The following is a 22,133-nucleotide window of genomic DNA, read 5'->3' on the forward strand; positions in this document are numbered from 1 at the left end:
AGCAGTAAGCAGATTTTCAACTGGTTGGGAGCCAGATTCGAACCACCTATCCTTCGGTCATAGGATGACCTGCTGTACCAACTGAGCTACTGCTGCCCCAAGATCACTATGGATCTTACATTGGCCCAAATTATCCAAGTTATTACTGGGTAATGTTCAGTATTAACTTTAAAACAAGGAATGACGGAGTGTCCTGCAGGTTTTTGATAAATGGAAGTGTTCCTTTACACAATAAAGAGGTTTGCCATATTTCACAAGAGCAACAAGTCATAGTTGAGTGAAAACAAGCCCCAAAAATTTTTACTTTCCACAATTTTTTTTTTTTATTTTTGCAGTTGAAAGTTTGAATAAAAATCCCAATTCTGTTTTGTGGATGTTTTCTTGCAGTTGTCACATGGTAACATTATTGTCCTCTGAGCCGCCTGTTCAGATAGTTGACGATGGGTACAGTAGCGTGTCCGTATGGGGCGGTCACAGGTCAAGCTTTGTTTTTGATAAATTTCGGTAACATTGTTGGATCCCCGTATTCGTACAGATTATTTAAGTCGTGTTCCTGTGAAGGCCTCTTAATGACAATGAGATGGAGAAAAAATATGGCTTTCTTCAAATGATTTCAAATGGGACTTTGTTGGTAGTGCCATGCACCCAAGAAACCGTCAGTATGTCTACGTCTACATCTGGTGGAAGAACATACACAAAATAAATTACAGTACAAGACGGCACAGACTGTGCACATGGAAGCTGTGGAAAGCTGCTGCCGGTCAGGATCTTCCTCTCTCTTGTTCCTTTTTCTCCTCTGTGCTGTTCGTCTGCATTTTTTCATAGACTTCCACTCCAGTCTTGAGTTCCTCCCAACGGTAAGGAGCCAGGATGAAGTACTTCTTTCATCAGGCGCTGCTCAATCTCTGCTTTTGCTCTTGGGTCTTCAAGCTTGGAGTTGTTGAACCTTTTCATAGTTTTGCAGTGTCCAGGCCTCCTCTTGGGTTGAGTGTCCAGCTGGATCCTGGAGCAGATCAGATGAAGGTCCATCCAACAACAAGTCTTTGCCTCAGCAGGCAGAATATCTTTCTGGTTGTGCATTTGGGCGATGATGGAGTTGAGCAGGTTCCAATTTAGCGAGGGTGTTGCCAGGAGACTTTGAACTTTTGCTTTTGCCTGAAGATGATAAGATCATGCTGTGCACATTTCGTGAGAAGCAGGGCGCCGCTGACTCTGCACTTGGCCGTTACATTTCTCCCGATGGTTCTTTTCCCGAGTCATTTCAAAGTACCAGGCATGTAGAACAAGTTTTACATGTACTTTGAAACAGTCAAGTTCACTAATAATTAAATACCTAAAATGATTTCCATAATATTTGACACTTTATTATCAGTTGGCATGTGGCCATAAATTTGACCTTGACCCCTGATCCTGATCGTTGACCAGTCCTAACCAATATCAAATCAGTTCTTCCCAAACACACGCCCAATGTACCCGCCAAGGTTGATCAAAATCAGATGAGGTGAAGAAAGAAATTTATTCATGATTGCATTTATTGTGATATGGAAGGTCCAACAAGTCATTGAATTCTCAAATGTTGTCTCATGGTGGCAGTGTTTGCTCACGCTGAAACCCCGGGGGCTGCCTGTCACTGTTTGGTCTTTTTCTGGTAGCAGCAAATATATTTTAGCAGACACCATCCTGGCAGTTTCTTTGAAGGTAAAAACTGCCGTCATCATTCACAGGCTGACGAGGCCTCACAGAATGTCTGTTTGTGAGGAGAATGCAAACGAAAAAATAAATTAAAAAAACTACTGTATGACCTTCAAATGATGACATTTCCTCCATATGTACTCTGCCTTCTTTGGTTTCCTCCTTCCCATCCACTGCTTTTCAACTGCACTGTGTGGAAGTAAATATGTACTCAAGAAAAAATAAATGCAACAGTTTCCATTTTTATTTTAATGTTTTTCCTTTCACAATAAAAGCTTTTCAGTGCTTTACAGCACCAAATTCATACAAAAACACTACAGCCTATTTAAAAAATATAATAGAAATGAACATCAAAACAGACAAACAATGGAACCAAAAATAAACAAACCAAACATGAAATATTCGTATACAGCAACCTAAAATTATTAAAATATAAAATAAAATATATAAAATAATTATAAACTACACTAAAGAAGTGGATTTTAAGACAGTTTTTAAAGGACTCAGTAGACTCTAACCTTCTCACCTCCAGTGGCAGATTATTCCACCAGACTAGGGCACAATATTAATAAATAAATTTAAAAAAAACAAACTGTTCCACTCCCTGCAAATTTGTTCACAACCTTCAGAACACAGAGTGAGTCTGCATCCTGACAGCACAGGCCACAAAATGGGACACAAGGCATCAAAGAGCTGAGGTTTCTTCTGTGCACACAAAATGCTTATTTTTTTCAAACTTTGTTCACAAATTTGCTGAATAATAATAATTATGCTTGTGGACACTTGACCTTTGCCAAGATAATCCATTCACTTCTCAGGTGTCATTTACATGATGCTGATTAAGCAGCATGAGGACATTGAGCCGTGGGGAACCACAGGTTCTAGATGTGGTCGTTTGTACTACATACGGAGGACAGCTGACTTTTGAGGAAAATCTGTTTACAGTTATGCTACATTTTTTAAGCAGACATAGAAAAATTTCTTGACTTTTATGAAAGTCTTTATTGAAGGTTTAATCTGTTTTCAGTTGTGTTCAATTTTCTAAAAATGAACTTTTTTCATCAATAAGCTTTTTTGACGTTGTTTAACCAGAACAATACTCCATGTAAAGAAATTGTGACTAACTGAAGTTTTATATTTGTACTGTGACAGTGTTCACCTCAGATTAAATTTCTTATACTTTTTTTTTTTTTTCGGCCTGTGTAAGTCTCTATTGAGACACAATTCTACTGTTTTGTCTGAAGTGTGAACATGTTAATTCTGGGTTTGGGGTCGCATGCAAATGTCAGGAAATGTCCAGATTTGAATCTGCTGTCTGGGATTTTAGAGGATGGACAGACTGATGAGTTCTGTCAGGTCTGCAGCAACCTCACAGGCTTTTATTTTGAAATACAGGCTCTTATTGTGTTAGTGCATATTGGTCCGATCAACTTGCTGTTTTCACGACTTGAATCCTCATGAAAAAAATTCATAAGTATGCCAAAGGATGACAGTCAGCACTTTCTGGATTTCAATTGATGCTCCGGATACACAAACACACAGAGGCCACGCCCCTTTTATTATATGGATCTGGATGCAGTCAGTCCAAGTATTGCACACTTGGACGAGCGGAGGCAGTGGCCACCTGGGAATTCGGGACTTGGCGGTTCCAGTACTTCTGGGGTTCGGTGGCAGAGGAGATCTGGGTGGTTCCGGTTCGACTAGGACGGACGTCTCCTACCTTCGAGCCTGCCCACACGACACCAGCAGATTTCGGCTTAAACCCCAAATTATTGATTGTTGTATCGGTTGTGCTCGTTTCACAACAGTAAAACTTGTTATTCACCTTTCTCCATTGTCCGTTCATTGCGCCCCCTGTTGTGGGTCCGTGTACCTACACTTTCACAACAGGATATCTCGGCCAGCATCATGGATCCCGAGGGGCGTCAACCGGCTGTTGAACGGCCAATGGAAGAACAGGGCGCGTCGGCGTCTTCGGGAGGGGTAATCGGTGAGTTGCAGCGGATCCTCACCGCTTTCACCACTCGGATCGATTTAATGACCGAGCAGCACGTTCTCCTAAACCGCAGGGTGGAGGCTTTCACCGCACAAGTGGAAGCGCGCCCTCTGGGCGCCGCTGTGGCTCTCCCTCCCGAGGACCCTGCGCGTGATAGTGACGTTCCACTGGTCGTTCAACGGTCCCTTCCTCCGTCCCCAGGGAGATAGGGCTCCCTCTGGTGGCTCTTACCTCGCCTGTACAGGTTCGGGCACTAGATGGCTCCCTACTCCCACCGATCACGCATAAGACACCACCAGTAACTCTGGTGGTGTCAGGTAACCACCGGGAGGTGATCGAGTTCTTTGTGACTCAGGCCACCTCCCGTGTGGTTCTGGGTTTTCCCTGGATGCTAAAGCACAATCCCCGGATCGATTGGCTGTCCGGGGTAGTGGTACAGTGGAGCGAGACCTGCCATCGGGAGTGTCTAGGTTCCTCGGTTCCTCCCGGCTCCCACGCTAAGGAGGAGGTCCGAGTCCCGCCCAATCTGAAGGCGGTGCCGGTGGAGTACCATGACCTCGCGGACGTGTTCAGCAAGGATCTGGCTCTCACGCTTCCTCCCCACCGCCCGTATGATTGTGCCATTGATTTGGTTCCAGGCAGTGAGTTCCCGTCCAGTAGGCTGTACAAACTTTCACGGCCGGAACGCGAATCAATGGAGACCTACATCCGGGACTCATTAGCTGCCGGGTTGATCCGGAATTCCACCTCTCCGATGGGTGCTGGTTTCTTTTTTGTGGGTAAAAACGATGGCGGGCTTCGTCCATGCATTGATTACAGGGGGTTGAACGAAATCACGGTTCGCAACCGATACCCGTTGCCCTTATTGGATTCAGTGTTCACCCCCTTGCATGGAGCCAGAATCTTCACCAAGCTTGATCTTAGGAATGCGTATCATTTGGTTCGGATCCGGAAGGGAGACGAATGGAAGACGGCATTTAACACCCCGTTAGGTCATTTTGAGTACCTGGTCATGCCGTTCGGTCTCACTAATGCTCCCGCGACTTTCCAAGCGTTGGTAAACGATGTCTTGCGGGACTTCCTGCACCGGTTCGTCTTCGTGTATCTAGACGATATACTCATCTTTTCCCCGGATCCTGAGACTCATGTCCGGCATGTCCGTCAGGTCCTACAGCGGTTGTTGGAGAACCGCCTGTTTGTGAAGGGCGAGAAGTGTGAGTTCCACCGCACCTCTTTGTCCTTCCTGGGGTTCATCATCTCCTCCAACTCCGTTGCTCCTGATCCGGCCAAGGTTGCGGCGGTGAGAGATTGGCCCCAACCCACAAGCCGTAGGAAGCTGCAACAGTTCCTCGGCTTTGCTAATTTCTACAGGAGGTTCATTAAGGGCTACAGTCAGGTAGTTAGCCCCCTGACAGCCCTGACCTCACCAAAAGTCCCCTTCACCCGGTCGGATCGGTGCGAAGCCGCGTTCAAGGAGTTGAAACGGCGCTTCTCGTCTGCACCAGTTCTGGTGCAGCCCGACCCTAGCCGCCAGTTAGTGGTTGAAGTGGACGCCTCGGACTCAGGGATAGGAGCGGTGCTCTCCCAGAGCGGGAAGACCGATAAGGTTCTTCACCCGTGTGCCTATTTTTCCCGCAGGTTGACCCCGGCCGAACAGAACTATGACGTCGGCAATCGAGAACTCCTTGCGGTGAAAGAGGCCCTCGAAGAGTGGAGACATCTGTTGGAGGGAACAGCCGTGCCATTCACGGTTTTCACTGACCATCGGAACCTGGAGTACATCAGGACCGCCAAGCGGCTGAACCCCAGGCAAGCCCGCTGGTCACTGTTCTTTGGCCGTTTTGACTTCCGGATTACCTACCGTCTCGGGACCAAGAATCAAAGATCGGATGCATTGTCCCGGGTACACGAAGACGAAGTCAAAACGGAACCGTCGGATCCCCCGGATCCCATCATCCCGGAGTCCGCTATCGTGGCCGCCCTCACCTGGGACGTGGAGAAGACCGTCCGGGAGGCCCTGACCCGTGACCCGGACCCCGGAACCGGACCAAAGAACAGACTCTACGTCCCACCGGAAGCCAGAGCTGCAGTACTGGACTTCTGTCACGGTTCTAAGCTCTCCTGTCACCCTGGGGTGCAAAGGACCGTGGCAGTCGTCCGGCAGCGCTTCTGGTGGGCGTCCCTGGGGGCCGACGTCCGGGACTACGTCCAGGCCTGTACCACCTGCGCCAGGGGCAAGGCCGACCACCGAAAGACCTCAGGGCTGCTACAGCCGCTGCCTGTTCCACATCGCCCCTGGTCCCACATCGGCCTGGACTTTGTCACGGGTCTCCCGCCGTCCCAGGGAAACACCGTCGTCTTCACGCTAGTGGACCGTTTCTCCAAGGCGGCCCACTTCGTGGCCCTCCCGAAGCTACCAACGGCCCAGGAGACCGCGGACCTCTTGGTCCACCACGTCGTCCGTCTGCATGGGATACCATCAGACATCGTCTCCGATCGCGGTCCCCAGTTTACCTCGCACGTTTGGAGGAGCTTCTGCCGGGAACTGGGGGCCACGGTCAGCCTCTCGTCCGGGTATCACCCCCAGACCAACGGGCAAGCAGAGCGGGCCAACCAGGAACTGGAGCAGACACTACGCTGTGTGACAGCCGCGCACCCGACGGCCTGGAGTACCCACCTGGCCTGGATCGAGTACGCCCACAACAGTCAAGTGTCGTCAGCCACCGGCCTCTCCCCTTTTGAGGTGCTTGGGGTATCAGCCCCCCTTGTTTCCGGTGGTTGAGGGAGAGGTCGGTGTGCCCTCGGTCCAGGCCCACCTACGGAAGTGCCGTCGGGTGTGGCGTGCCGCCCGCTCTGCTTTATTGAAGGCCCGGACGAGGGCGAAGAAACATGCAGACCGGCGGCGGGCCCCGGCCCCCAAGTATCGTCCTGGGCAGGAGGTATGGTTGTCCACCAAAGACATCCCTCTGCAAGTGGACTCCCCAAAACTGCAGGAACGATACATCGGACCCTTCAGAATCCTGAAAGTCATCAACCCCGCCGCAGTGAGGCTCCAGCTCCCGGCCTCGCTGCGGATCCATCCAGTATTTCACGTGTCAAGGATCAAGCCCCATCACACCTCACCCCTCTGCACCCCGGGTCCGGCACCACCTCCTGCCCGGATCATCGACGGGGAACCGGCTTGGACTGTGCGCCGGCTCCTCGACGTCCGTCGAATGGGCCGGGGTTTTCAGTACCTGGTGGACTGGGAGGGGTACGGTCCCGAGAAACGCTCCTGGGTGAAGAAGGGCTTCATCCTGGACCCGGCCCTCCTGGCCGACTTCTACCGTCGCCATCCGGACAAGCCCGGTCGTGCACCAGGAGGCGCCCGTTGAGGGGGGGGTCCTGTTGTGTGGGCCGCTGAAGAGGAGGTACTGCTGGCCCACCACCACCAGAGGGCGCCCTGCCTGGAGTGCGGGCTCCAGGCACCAGAGGGCGCTGCCGCCTTACGGAAGCAGCCAGGGTGACAGCTGTCACCCATCACTGGACACAGCTGTTCCACTCAGCACGGAGGTATATCAGCAGGACGGCGTCTCCACCTCAGTGCCGAGATATCGCCTTAAGATTGAGGTAACCTTCTCTGCAAGCATATTCTGTATAATCTGATAAAACTTGTTAAACCTTTTCAGGACAGCTGACTACTGAAAGCTAATTACTTGGATAAGTACTCACCTTCCTGCTTTATTGTGACAAGAGGTGGAGGCGGCTTCTCCCCTCTCCGTTTACTGGGTGCTGTCGCATCCACACCTGTGTGTTTGTTGCTCTCTCCCGCCAGCAGTACCGGATCCGACGAGCGGAGGCAGTGGCCACCTGGGAATTCGGGACTTGGCGGTTCCAGTACTTCTGGGGTTCGGTGGCAGAGGAGATCTGGGTGGTTCCGGTTCGACTAGGACGGACGTCTCCTACCTTCGAGCCTGCCCACACGACACCAGCAGATTTCGGCTTAAACCCCAAATTATTGATTGTTGTATCGGTTGTGCTCGTTTCACAACAGTAAAACTTGTTATTCACCTTTCTCCATTGTCCGTTCATTGCGCCCCCTGTTGTGGGTCCGTGTACCTACACTTTCACAACACAGAGAACACTGGCACGACTTGAAGAACACAGGTTTATTTCTGTCGTAATACTGACAGAGCAAAAATAAAACACTATAATATACGAGGTCTATTAGAAAAGTATCCGACCTTTTTATTTTTTTCAAAAACCATATGGATTTGAATCACGTGTGATTGCATCAGCCAAGCTTGAACCTTCGTGCGCATGCGTGAGTTTTTTCACGCCTGTCGGTTGCGTCATTCGCCTGTGAGCAGGCTTTGAGTGAGCACTGGTCCACCCCTGTCGTCGTTTTTTTATTGCGAATAAATGTCTGAACGATTTGGAGCTTTGCTGCATCAGTTTTTTTCCAGAAACTGTGAGAGACCTCCAGGTGGACACCCTTCGGAAAATTAATATGGCTTTCAGGGACGATTTTATGGGGATTACTGTTGTGAAAGTGTAGTGACACGGACCCACAACAGGGGGCGCAAATGAACGGCCAATAGATGAGCCAAAAAGTAACAATTTAATGTTGTGAAATGTGCACAACGAAATACAGACAATCTCAGAATATAATTACAGTCAAATCACAAAGGTGACGTGTGGGCAGGCTCGAGGATAGAAGACGTCTGTCCTGAGAAGAGCCGGAACCACACGATTTCCGCCGCCACTGAACCTGGTGAATACTGGAGCCGCCAAGTCCCGAATTCCCAGGTGATCACCGTCCCCGACTGTCGGATCTGGTACTGCTGGCGAGAACAAAGACAGTCAAGTGTAGGTGTGTGCACACCCAGTAACAACAACGGTGGGAATGCCACCTCCACCTCTCACTCAATATGTAGCAGAGTACCGCAGTGATTCCTCAGGGAAAAAGAGTGCCGTCCAGCACTCACTCAGCTTCCACAGAAAGAAGGACCGGTACTCCTGCAAACACTCACAATATACAGATATATTGTAAAACAAATGGCTGAGGATATTACCTCCAAAGAAGTATGATATCTCGGCGATGAGGTGGAGATGACGTCTGGGTTTTATGGAGTGCGATGATGAAGAATGAGTGACAGCTGTCAGGAATTAATGAGTGACAGCTGTCACTCCCGGCTGTGTCCGTGGCGGCAGCGCCCTCTCGTGCCTGAAGCCCGCACTTCAGGCAGGGCGCCCTTTGGTGGTGGGCCAGCAGTACCTCCTCTTCTGGCGGCCCACCCAACAATTACACAGATTAAGGAGTGATCCAGATGGTTTAAAGACCGCCCACAACTGCTGAGAGCGCACCGCGCTCCGAGCGCCGATCGACAGGCTGACACCCCGCTAAAACAATCAGATCATTTCCAACGTGAAGGCTTTGTTGGGACCAGGAAGCAGAGCTGTAGTCTTACACACCTCTCTGCAGCTTCTCTCCCCCTGCCATCCCCTCATTACCCCATCCCCGTAGAGACGGTGTCTGCTCCCAGACCACCAATAACCAGCAAAAATCTATTTAAGTATAAAAATTCAAAAAGAAAAAATAATATAGCACCTTCAACTGCACCACAGACTAAAACAGTTAAATGTGGTCTATTAAACATTAGGTCTCTCTCTTCTAAGTCCCTGTTGGTAAATGATATAATAATTGATCAACATATTGATTTATTCTGCCTAACAGAAACCTGGTTACAGCAGGATGAATATGTTAGTTTAAATGAGTCAACACCCCCGAGTCACACTAACTGCCAGAATGCTCGTAGCACGGGCCGGGGCGGAGGATTAGCAGCAATCTTTCATTCCAGCTTATTAATTAATCAAAAACCAGACAGAGCTTTAATTCATTTGAAAGCTTGACTCTTAGTCTTGTCCATCCAAATTGGAAGTCCCAAAAACCAGTTTTATTTGTTATTATCTATCGTCCACCTGGTCGTTACTGTGAGTTTCTCTGTGAATTTTCAGACCTTTTGTCTGACTTAGTGCTTAGCTCAGATAAGATAATTATAGTGGGCGATTTTAACATCCACACAGATGCTGAGAATGACAGCCTCAACACTGCATTTAATCTATTATTAGACTCTATTGGCTTTGCTCAAAAAGTAAATGAGTCCACCCACCACTTTAATCATATCTTAGATCTTGTTCTGACTTATGGTATGGAAATAGAAGACTTAACAGTATTCCTTGAAAACTCCCTTCTGTCTGATCATTTCTTAATAACATTTACATTTACTCTGATGGACTACCCAGCAGTGGGGAATAAGTTTCATTACACTAGAAGTCTTTCAGAAAGCGCTGTAACTAGGTTTAAGGATATGATTCCTTCTTTATGTTCTCTAATGCCATATACCAACACAGTGCAGAGTAGCTACCTAAACTCTGTAAGTGAGATAGAGTATCTCGTCAATAGTTTTACATCCTCATTGAAGACAACTTTGGATGCTGTAGCTCTTATAAAAAAGAGAGCTTTAAATCAGAAGTGCCTGACTCCGTGGTATAACTCACAAACTCGTAGCTTAAAGCAGATAACCCGTAAGTTGGAGAGGAAATGGCGTCTCACTAATTTAGAAGATCTTCACTTAGCCTGGAAAAAGAGTCTGTTGCTCTATAAAAAAAGCCCTCCGTATAGCTAGGACATCTTTCTACTCATCACTAATTGAAGAAAATAAGAACAACCCCAGGTTTCTTTTCAGCACTGTAGCCAGGCTGACAAAGAGTCAGAGCTCTATTGAGCTGAGTATTCCTTTAACTTTAACTAGTAATGACTTCATGACTTTCTTTGCTAACAAAATTTTAACTATTAGAGAAAAAATTACTCATAACCATCCCAAAGATGTATCGTTATCTTTGGCTGCTTTCAGTGATGCCGGTATTTGGTTAGACTCTTTCTCTCCGATTGTTCTGTCTGAGTTATTTTCATTAGTTACTTCATCCAAACCATCAACATGTTTATTAGGCCCCATTCCTACCAGGCTGCTCAAGGAAGCCCTACCATTATTTAATGCTTTGATCTTAAATATGATCAATCTATCTTTGTTAGTTGGCTATGTACCACAGGCTTTTAAGGTGGCAGTAATTAAACCATTACTTAAAAAGCCATCACTTGACCCAGCTATCTTAGCTAATTATAGGCCAATCTCCAACCTTCCTTTTCTCTCAAAAATTCTTGAAAGGGTAGTTGTAAAACAGCTAACTGATCATCTGCAGAGGAATGGTCTATTTGAAGAGTTTCAGTCAGGTTTTAGAATTCATCATAGTACAGAAACAGCATTAGTGAAGGTTACAAATGATCTTCTTATGGCCTCGGACAGTGGACTCATCTCTGTGCTTGTTCTGTTAGACCTCAGTGCTGCTTTTGATACTGTTGACCATAAAATTTTATTACAGAGATTAGAGCATGCCATAGGCATTAAAGGCACTGCGCTGCGGTGGTTTGAATCATATTTGTCTAATAGATTACAATTTGTTCATGTAAATGGGGAATCTTCTTCACAGACTAAAGTTAATTATGGAGTTCCACAAGGTTCTGTGCTAGGACCAATTTTATTCACTTTATACATGCTTCCCTTAGGTAGTATTATTAGACGGTATTGCTTAAATTTTCATTGTTACGCAGATGATACCCAGCTTTATCTATCCATGAAGCCAGAGGACACACACCAATTAGCTAAACTGCAGGATTGTCTTACACACATAAAGACATGGATGACCTCTAATTTCCTGCTTTTAAACTCAGATAAAACTGAAGTTATTGTACTTGGCCCCACAAATCTTAGAAACATGGTGTCTAACCAGATCCTTACTCTGGATGGCATTACCCTGACCTCTAGTAATACTGTGAGAAATCTTGGAGTCATTTTTGATCAGGATATGTCATTCAAAGCGCATATTAAACAAATATGTAGGACTGCTTTTTTGCATTTACGCAATATCTCTAAAATCAGAAAGGTCTTGTCTCAGAGTGATGCTGAAAAACTAATTCATGCATTTATTTCCTCTAGGCTGGACTATTGTAATTCATTATTATCAGGTTGTCCTAAAAGTTCCCTAAAAAGCCTTCAGTTAATTCAAAATGCTGCAGCTAGAGTACTGACGGGGACTAGAAGGAGAGAGCATATCTCACCCATACTGGCCTCTCTTCATTGGCTTCCTGTTAATTCTAGAATAGAATTTAAAATTCTTCTTCTTACTTATAAGGTTTTGAATAATCAGGTCCCATCTTATCTTAGGGACCTCGTAGTACCATATCACCCCAATAGAGCGCTTCGCTCTCAGACTGCAGGCTTACTTGTAGTTCCTAGGGTTTGTAAGAGTAGAATGGGAGGCAGAGCCTTCAGCTTTCAGGCTCCTCTCCTGTGGAACCAGCTCCCAATTCAGATCAGGGAGACAGACACCCTCTCTACTTTTAAGATTAGGCTTAAAACTTTCCTTTTTGCTAAAGCTTATAGTTAGGGCTGGATCAGGTGACCCTGAACCATCCCTTAGTTATGCTGCTATAGACGTAGACTGCTGGGGGGTTCCCATGATGCACTGTTTCTTTCTCTTTTTGCTCTGTATGCACCACTCTGCATTTAATCATTAGTGATCGATCTCTGCTCCCCTCCACAGCATGTCTTTTTCCTGGTTCTCTCCCTCAGCCCCAACCAGTCCCAGCAGAGGACTGCCCCTCCCTGAGCCTGGTTCTGCTGGAGGTTTCTTCCTGTTAAAAGGGAGTTTTTCCTTCCCACTGTAGCCAAGTGCTTGCTCACAGGGGGTCATTTTTGACCGTTGGGGTTTTACATAATTATTGTATGGCCTTGCCTTACAATATAAAGCGCCTTGGGGCAACTGTTTGTTGTGATTTGGCGCTATATAAAAAAAATTGATTGATTGATTGTTGTTGCGGGACGTCGTCTGACTTTCACAAAAAGGCAGAAGATGTGGACATCAGCACTTTTTCGGCACATTCCACTGTTACAGGAGTTTTTTTCATGGAAAGAAAAGCGGAGGGACGTGCCATGGAGCCGTTCATTACGCGGCACAAAACCACCTCGCGGCTCCACCGCGACGCGTGGAATTCCGCTCCTCTTTCCATGACAAAAACTCCTGTAACAGTGGAATGTGCATTTCATTTCTAAGCTGTCTTGATCCGGTATGTTGTCTGACTAGCACAGGAATTGTGAAAAGACGTGGACATCAGCACTTTTTCGGCACATTGAGACAGATGTGTGGAGGAGTTCCGCGCGTTGCGGTGGAGCCGCATGGCGCAAAGCAACGCTGTGATGAAGCCTCACAGGACATGTTGGGGCATGTCCAGCTCATGCTCAATTTCTCGGATAATCACACGACTGAAAAGCAACCGACAGCCGTCTGAAATCCACCTGAAAGCCGTCCTGTTAGACCAACACGGAGGTGGTTTTGTGCCGCGTAATGAACGGCTCCGTGGCGCATCCCTCCGCTTTTCTTTCCATGAAAAAAACTCCTGTAACAGTGGAATGTGCCGAAAAAGTGCTGGTGTCCACGCCTTCTGCCTTTTTGTGAAAGTCAGACGACGTCCCGGATCAACAAAGCCTTCACGTTGGAAATGATCTGGTTGTTTCAGCGGGGTGTTAGCCTATCGATCAGCGCTCGGAGCGCGGTGCGCTCTCAGCAGTTGTGGGCGGTCTTTAAACCGTCTGGATCACTCCTTAATCTGTGTAATCCCCATAAAATCGTCCCTGAAAGCCATATTAATTTTCCGAACGGTGTCCACCTGGAGGTCTCTCACAGTTTCTGGAAAAAAATTGATGCAGCAAAGGTCCAAATCGTTCAGACATTTATTCACAATAAAAAACGACGAGAGGGGTGGACCAGTGCTCACACAAAGCCTGCTCACAGGCGAATGACGCAACCGACAGGCGTGAAAAAACTCACGCATGCGCACGAAGGTTCAAGTTTGGCTGATGCAATCACACGTGATTCAAATCCATATGGTATTTGAAAAAAATAAAAAGGTCGGATACTTTTCTAACAGACCTCGTGTATATATATATATTTTAAAAAATCACAAGTACAAAATACTACTTGGTACATCTCATCACATAGAGCACAAATACATCAAGTGCTGATATTAGGCTCAACCTAAATTAATGCCCCAAAATGTGAAGTAAATCACTGCAGGATCTAACAAAAAATAAATAAATAAAAATGAATCCCTCCCAAAGTAAATACTTATGAATGACCATGAAAATAGTGACAACTACCCCACATCTAAAGTCAGTGACGGTAATAAACCTTAAAACGGTGCATATTTTGAACAGAACTTAAACACATTCACAGATCTGTAGTAATACTGAGAGAGCAAAAATAAATTTGTGATCAAAGGCGCTCGAGCTCCACATCGACAGACTTAAAGAAAACAGTTTAATGTCGATCTCACGTGGAGATAAAATGGCAACACTAAATCACGCTCCCACCCTGCTCAGTGTGCCTCACTGGAGCAACAACACACAGAATGTGTCTCTTTGTCACAGATTGATCTCTTTCAGTGCAGCTTCTTCTTCTGACTTTAACACCAAGTTAACACCCAAGTCTTTCATCGCCAACTGTAAATAGTAATCAAAACATTCCAACTGTATCTTTCTGAACTCTTCTGCATAAAACTCCATCATGTCAATGTTTACGATGTGCTTGAGCAATAACAGGTGAAATACTTTAAATTCTTAAACTTTAAGTTTCTTAAATATTGATTATGGCCACTCTTAACCCCTTAACGCCTACTGTCGCATATGGGCAATTCTATGGTAACGGAATTACAACAGCAGCAAAATCTGTACATACTGCATCTAACCACGATAGATGAGTTCAGATTGTAATTCCGTTACTGTAGAATTGCCCATATATGCTACAATATTTGACTCAAATATGCAACATACCAAATTGACCAGTATGCCTGTTGTCACAAATTTGCAACATACCATTATTATTATTATTATAACATTACAACATAAAGTCATTACCAAAATACCAAAATTACTATTTATTTTTTGTGCAAAAGTGAAATTAATAATCTCAACATTATTTACCATCTACTTTAAGGTAAAAACACACACAAAACATTTTTTTATATACAGCTATATAAATTCAGGCGTTAAGGGGTTAAAACTTCAGTTATCTTTATCATTTTATTACTGGTAAATTTCAGAATTGATTTAGATGAGATATACTCATTATCTCAATTATCTGGGAACTACTTTTTGCGCAGGAATTCAAGTATGTCGGCCGCGGGCGCGTACTGACACAGAATACCCAGAAACTAGCTAGAAATTCGGCCAAAACAAGAGCGTCCACTTTTAGCTTGCTATAAATTAAGCTAGTGGCGCTCCTGAGAGTGTGACACGCACCCACTGGAAATCAGATTTTTTTTTTTTTTTAAGCAAAATCACAGCAGCTCTAACAACTCACTTCACAGGTTAAAACGCATTAAAAAACGACCAAATTTGATTACTCTATTAACAATATAAAACAGCAAACTGCTCTGTGCACTCAAACCATTATGTTAACTTCATTTTTTAAACTTTATTATCATGCACTCGAGCTGACAGGACAGGACGGACAGGAAATGACGTATCATGTCCACCAACAGCCAGTAGGGGGAGTAAAATGCAAACTAATATGTTGCTTTCAACAACTTGGAAACAAAAATAATAATTAAAAAAGATTTTGGTGAAATTTATATCCATGGAATGAAAATTAAAAATAATAACAACAATAAAATAAAATAAATTCCAGTGTCATTTATTACATCTGTTACATATTAATGTTTTCTGATGATTAAACATGGACGGGCAGCGACACTCCTCACAGATCAGTGACCGGGCCTGGATCAGAGATTGAGCCTGTATCAGTGAACAGACCTGGATAAGTGACTGAGCCTGGATCAGTGACCGAGACCAGATCAGTGACTGGGCCTGGATCAGTGAACAGACCTGGATAAGTGACTGAGCCTGGATCAGTGACCGAGACCAGATCAGTGACTGGGCCTGGATCAGTGAACAGACCTGGATAAGTGACTGAGCCTGGATCAGAGACTCAGCCTGGATCAGTGACCGAGACCAGATCAGTGACTGGGCCTGGATCAGTGAACAGACCTGGATAAGTGACTGAGCCTGGATCAGAGACTCAGCCTGGATCAGTGACCGAGACCAGATCAGTGACTGGGCCTGGATCAGTGACCAAGACCGGATCAGCGACTGAGCCTGGATTAGTGACCGGGCCTGGTCTTAAGCTGTTTGACACAACAAAAAGCTACAATTTTGTTTTTTATTGGTGCCAGTTTGAAGCCATAGATTAGCGGGTTTACAACTGGAGGAATAAGGAGAAATTCTATTGCCATAAAGTTCTGGAAACTTTGCGGTAACTCCTTTGATCCGAACAGCATGTACAACAAATCAAAAAGCAACGTAACGACAACAACGATTAAAGAGATGAGATGGGGCAGACACGTCTGCATGAACTTGGTCCTGTTATCAGTGGATCGGAGACATGTCCTGACCAGATGCATGTACGACAAAACAACAAAAACCACATGGCCAATATAAAAAGTATAGTTAAACGCAGGAATAACAACATACACTATGGAGGCGGAGCACGCCAATTTCCTGATCAGCATGTTGATGCAGTAAATCTTTGATATGTGTGATCCACATAACCTCAACGTTAATGTTGTTATCGTCCCCATCAGGATTAAAAAAACAGGGACAAGCCAAGTAAACAACAGCAAGACAGCCACTCTGTTTAGTCATTACAGAGTGATACACCAGGGGGCGACATATTGCCACATATCTGTCAAAGGCCAGTAGAACAAGAATAGAAAACTCTGCACAAGCTGAAGAGTGCAGCACAAAACCCTGCAGGAGGCATCCAGCATAAGTGATACGATGAGAAGAAGACAGAAGGTCGGTGAGGAATTTGGGGTAAAACCCAGACGTGCCGTAAAGAGCATTGATGCAAAGATTTGAGAGGAACAAATACATGGGTTCATGAAGGCTTTTGTCCACAAAGATGATGATGATTATGGTCACATTCAGCAGACAAATCACACAATAACACAGTAAAGTGAGGATGAAGAGAGGAATCCTGTAGTTTTCGGTGCCAGATAACCCTGAGAGAGTCAACACAGTAATCACCGAAACATTATCCATTATAGTGAAAACGCAATTACAACCGACAGTCAGAGACGCCACATGCTCAACAACCCCCACCTTTGGAGCTCGAGTCCTTTCAACGTTGTTATATATCCTCTCAAAGCTGGAACAGACGATCAGCTGATGAACACGGGAATTAAAAAGAGCCAATCAGCCTCGAGGAATAAACTGGGGAACATATCACAGCACTGACGTGATGGAAGAAGCCGTAAGAGATGAAAAACTTTATTGAATGTCCTCCTGCTGGTGACCGTCCATTCTGATTGATGTCTGGTGGTGCGTCAACCGTAATGCTGTGTTCACACCGGGCGCAACGTGAGCTACAGCAGCGACAGGTTGCCATGTAATCCCTATGGAAGGATGCGTTTTGGCGCCAAGTCACGCAGCGCAACGCGATGGACTCGAATGAAGCGATGCGAGTGAAGCGATTTTGAGCGATTGGTGCATTTGTGGCGCGATATTGCGTCGCATCACGTCACGTTGCCCTCCTCCCCAAGTTGAAAAATCTGAACTTTTTCTTCTTGTCGCGCCACGATGACCAATCAGGGACTGACTATGTGAATATGTCCTGTCTCTGGTAGCAGCCTGTGAGCAGGACTTACTGTATGTCTCTTTTGTCCTTTATTTCACAATTATGACAGAGTTTTTGGGGGAAGAGCGAGCAGCAGCCCCACAGGAGGGGGAGTGGAGTTTCTTTCTTTTTTTCTTTTTTTTTACGTGTGTGCGCGCAAATCGTCCATGAAGATTGTTTTACTTATTAACTACACAGATGTGTAATAAAACAAATGGTGACTGGTTTCTAAACACAATTATGACAGAGTTTTTTTGGGGAAGAGCGAGCTGCAGCCCCACAGGAGGGGGAGTGGAGTTTCTTTCTTCTTTTTTTTTGCGTGCGTGCGCGCAAATCGTCCATGAAGATTGTTTTACTTATTAACTACACAGATGTATAATAAACAAATGGTGACTGGTTTCTAAACACAATTATGACAGAGTTTTTTGGGGAAGACTGAGGAGCAGCCCCACAGCAAGCAGCAGAGTTTTTTTTTTTTTTAATTGTTTACATGTGCGCGCGTGAACGGGACAGGAGGTCCTCAAACTGGGTCCTGCAGAGGCGGAAGGACCGCTGAAAGCGGCCGTCATCCAGATGCAACTTCTGCAGCAAATGATGATACTCCCCGAATTGGGAGCTTTCCACAACAACTCGCTCCATGTGATCAAGGTCCGTCATGTTAACTTGACTGACAACCAGAGCCGGCGAGCGGATGATGATGATACGCTGGGGCGAATTTTCGCAGCAAAAGCAGAGCGACACACTGGGCAATGGTGGCGCAACCGTCGCCACGCGGGGCGAATTTTCGCAGCAAAAGCAGAGCGACACACTGGGCAATGGTGGCGCAACCTTCGCCACGTGACCCCCGCGAATTTGTGGCGTCTGGTCACGCCCGGTGTGAACGCGGCATAACACGACAGATGTAGAGGAAATTTAAATGATGTTCCTCACAGCATCCTGGCTGAGAGATGATATTAACTGTGATGGGGGCTAACAATTATCACATTTTAATCAGCCATCTTCTGGGTTCAACAGGATGCTAAGATACACACGTGTCATAAGTATGTTGGTTTTACCAGCAAAGGTCATGAAAGGACTTATGCAACCAGTAAGTTACTTAAAAATCGTGGTAATATACATTAATTTGACAGTCAGTGTCGCCTAAGTTGTCTCATAATAGCCACATACAGTTTATTTCAATTCAGCATAGACTTTTGCAAAAGTCATTTCTCAATGTAAACAGCCATAGACTGTATATACACTGGACAAACCCTCTGTGACATCACTCGTAGGTTTTCAGTTCCAAATGTCGCCATCTTGGCCGTGCGTGACTCCATCTAACTCCCAACCAACCCATAAATAATGGAGCATGGACAAAACTGGCATAACCTCGGTGGGACAAATGGAGCCTGAACATGCCCCTATCTTCCAGTTACCAATCAAGCTCAGGCTAATGGGCTAACTTTGGTTTGGACATTTGTTTAATGCTTATTTTTGCTTACTGGGTGGTGGGTTTCATCAAGTGACAACATCCAACCTGTTGTCCACGTCATGACACCTAGGTAACGAATCAAGTATGGGATGGCCTGTTGGGTTGAAGTACAGTGGAGACCTTGTGTGTCCCATGGCCACTACGGTAGCCATGAAGGCCCAAGAGGAACCCAGAACAGGAGACAGCTAATGGGACTCTTGTGAAACAAGAAGTCTTCAATGGCAGATCAGGCGGAGTAGGCGGTGGCTTGTAACCTAACAGCTGTGAAGTTGGATAAAGGCTGCAGCAGGTCCTCAGACCCTGGTCGTCTGGGATTTCCCAGCCATCGTATCAGGCTAAGGATCTGTCAAAGAATGTGTGTTTGTTGGTGTGCAAAGACAATCCCATGTTAAACAAACCCACACACAGGCCTCTCTGGATGGAGCCTGGATGTAGAATGTCATCCTCCTGTCCAGGAATTGAACAAGGTCTCACTTCATCACCACAGAGAGATGCCACAATGGTTTTCATCACAGATGACTTAGGTGTAGTTATCAAAATTTATGACCAGCATACTGCCTTAGTAACCATGAAGTAACAGTGGAGGCAACGTCACCAAGATCTCAGTACTATAGTGCTACTATAGAAAAGAAGACTCTGTGGAATCAGTGCAAGTTCTGGAGCATTGACTCCTTAGATGGTCCATTTGTACAATTAACCACAGAAAGCCATATTCTCTGACATACTTTCAAAAATGTGCTCAGAGAAGACAAATGTTGGCTGGTCAGCAGCAGCTGACAGACACTGCAGCTTCACCCTATCGACACACAGGTGTCACTCAGAGCGACCACACTCTGATTATTCATAACTTTAAGGCTTACAATAGTTTCACCTCTGAATTATGAAAAATTCAGCCATGTACAGTTGTTACAAATGGGGAAACTAGCTAAAGACACCAAAACAATTTTTTGTACCAGGCTCTAAACATGTTTATTTATGCTGTAAAGTTGGACATTTTATTATGAAAATTCAGTAAGGTATATCTTATATATTATATTCCAATTCTATGGTGGAACTATGCTAGTATACGAGGTCTGTTAGAAAACTATCCGACCTTTTTATTTTTTTTCAAAAACTATATGGATTTGAATCATGTGCACTTGCATCAGCCGAGCTTGAACCTTCGTGAATTTTTTCACGCCTGTCGGTTGCGTCATTCGCCTGTGAGCACGCTTTGAGTGAGCAGTGGTCCACCCCCCTCGTCAGATTCTCATTGTGAGGAAAATGTCTGAACGATTTGGAGCTTTGCTGCATCAAATTTTTCCAGAAACTGTGAGAGACCTCTAGGTGGAAACCATTCGGACGATTCAGACAGCTTTCAGGGATGATCCTATGGGGATCACACAGATTAAGGAGTGTTACAACCGGTTTAAAGACAGCGCACAATGGCGGTGATCGACAGGCTGAAACGACCAGATCATTTCCAAACTGAATGCTGTGTTGATCCGGGACGTCGTCTGACTACCAGAGAAATGGCAGAAGATGTGCACATAGCACTTTTTCGCCACATTCCACTGTTACAGGAGTTTTTGTCATGAAAAGACGTGTGGAGGAATTTGTGCGTTGGGACGGAGCCGCTAATGGCGCAGAACAAAAAGCAACACCGTGATGAAGCCTCACAGAACATGTTGTGGCATGTCCAGCTCATCCACAATTTCTCGGATAGTCACACGACTGAAAAGCCACCGAAAGCCGTCTGAATCTTCCGAATGGTGCAAGATCTGGGCATGTTACAACATGTCCTGTGAGACAAACACGGAGGTGCTTTTGTCCCGCGCCATTAGCGGCTCCATGGCGAATTCCTCCGCTCCCCTTTCTATGACAAAAACTCCTCTAACAGTGGAATGTGGCAAAAACGTGCTATGTGCACATCTTCTGCCATTTCTCTGATAGTCAGACGACGTCCCGGATCAACACAGCATTCAGTTTGGAAATGATCTGGTTGTTTCAGCCTGTCGATCGCCGCTCGGAGCACGGCGCGCCCTCAACCATTGTGCACCATCTTTAAACCGGTTGTAACACTCCTTAATCTGTGTGATCCCCATAGAATCATCCCTGAAAGCCATCTGAATCTTCCAAATGGTTTCCACCTGGCTGTCTCTCACAGTTTCTGGAAAAAGTTGATGCAGCAAAGCTCCATATCGTTCAGACATTTTCCTCGCAATGAAAATCCGACGAGGGGGGTGGACCACTGCTCACATGATTCAAATCCATATAGTTTTTGCAAAAAATAAAAAGGTTGGATAGTTTTCTAACAGACCTCGTACAAAAGTGTATCTAAATATCTAAAAAGGAAGAGTAAAATAGGAGAGTAGAAAAGAGTAGAGTAGAGCCACTTAGGTGCCTGGTCTTGAGAACCAGGGATGGTAGATTTAAAAGCTTTTTAATCCCATGGGAACTCTCCCTACACACCCAAGCGGCTCAGGAAAAAGGTATATATAATATAATAAGTAATAAGACATAAGAAGGATAAGACATCACAGGAGAAGATTGTAGTAAAGGTAATTAGTATGTAGACTAGTAATAAAATCAAATATAGTTAGTAGGTTAAGCTGTAGAAGCAGAAGCTGTGAGTGTGTGAGTGTACTGGTATCTATCTAAAGTAACTCTGTTAGCATACTATAGGAAAATAAAGAGTATAATCATTATGCTATCAAATGGAAACCTAAGAACTTAGGTACTATATGTTGATGTCTTTAGAGGAACACATAAACTGATGAAACATTAAAAATCTACACCATGTAAAATAGAATTGTAAATGGTAAAATTAAGCTAGTTATGGTAGAAGAGCTAAATTAGCCCTGAATAAGCCACAAACACGGTTTTTAGTGTATAAAGTATAATAGCGTAGTTAAACCTACAGTAACGGTATTAACAAATACATATAAAATAAATGTGGGCAAAAGTATGAATTAATGTGGGTTGTCATACACAAAAGAACCGACTATTTTGTTAGCTACGATGACCGTTGCTAAGGCCGGCTAGATAAGCTAACGTTAGCTGTTAGGTATAACTAATTGTTCCCCACTCCTCCAATACTTACTTAAATGTAATAATATTAAAAAGGGGGAACAAGAAAAGGTAAAGCATGTAGAAATGTATATGGAGACATAAGTACATATATTTGCAGAAAAGAGAAAAACGGCGGCCGTTTTAATCACCAAA

The 22,133-nt window shown here is 45.2% G+C and overlaps 1 protein-coding gene across 1 annotated transcript; it reads right to left on the minus strand.

The window, feature by feature from the left end:
• Window positions 1-819: 819 nt before the first annotated feature.
• On the minus strand, window positions 820-16,884 carry LOC117524327 (olfactory receptor 5M3-like). The gene is given in 4 exon segments (XM_034186088.1): window positions 820-1,155; window positions 15,598-15,903; window positions 15,993-16,476; window positions 16,478-16,884. Coding segments are annotated over 4 exon segments (1,533 nt in total).
• Window positions 16,885-22,133: the final 5,249 nt, after the last annotated feature.

The sequence above is a fragment of the Thalassophryne amazonica genome, chromosome 14 (assembly GCF_902500255.1).
Source record: "Thalassophryne amazonica chromosome 14, fThaAma1.1, whole genome shotgun sequence".
In the NCBI taxonomy this organism is placed as follows: domain Eukaryota; kingdom Metazoa; phylum Chordata; class Actinopteri; order Batrachoidiformes; family Batrachoididae; genus Thalassophryne; species Thalassophryne amazonica.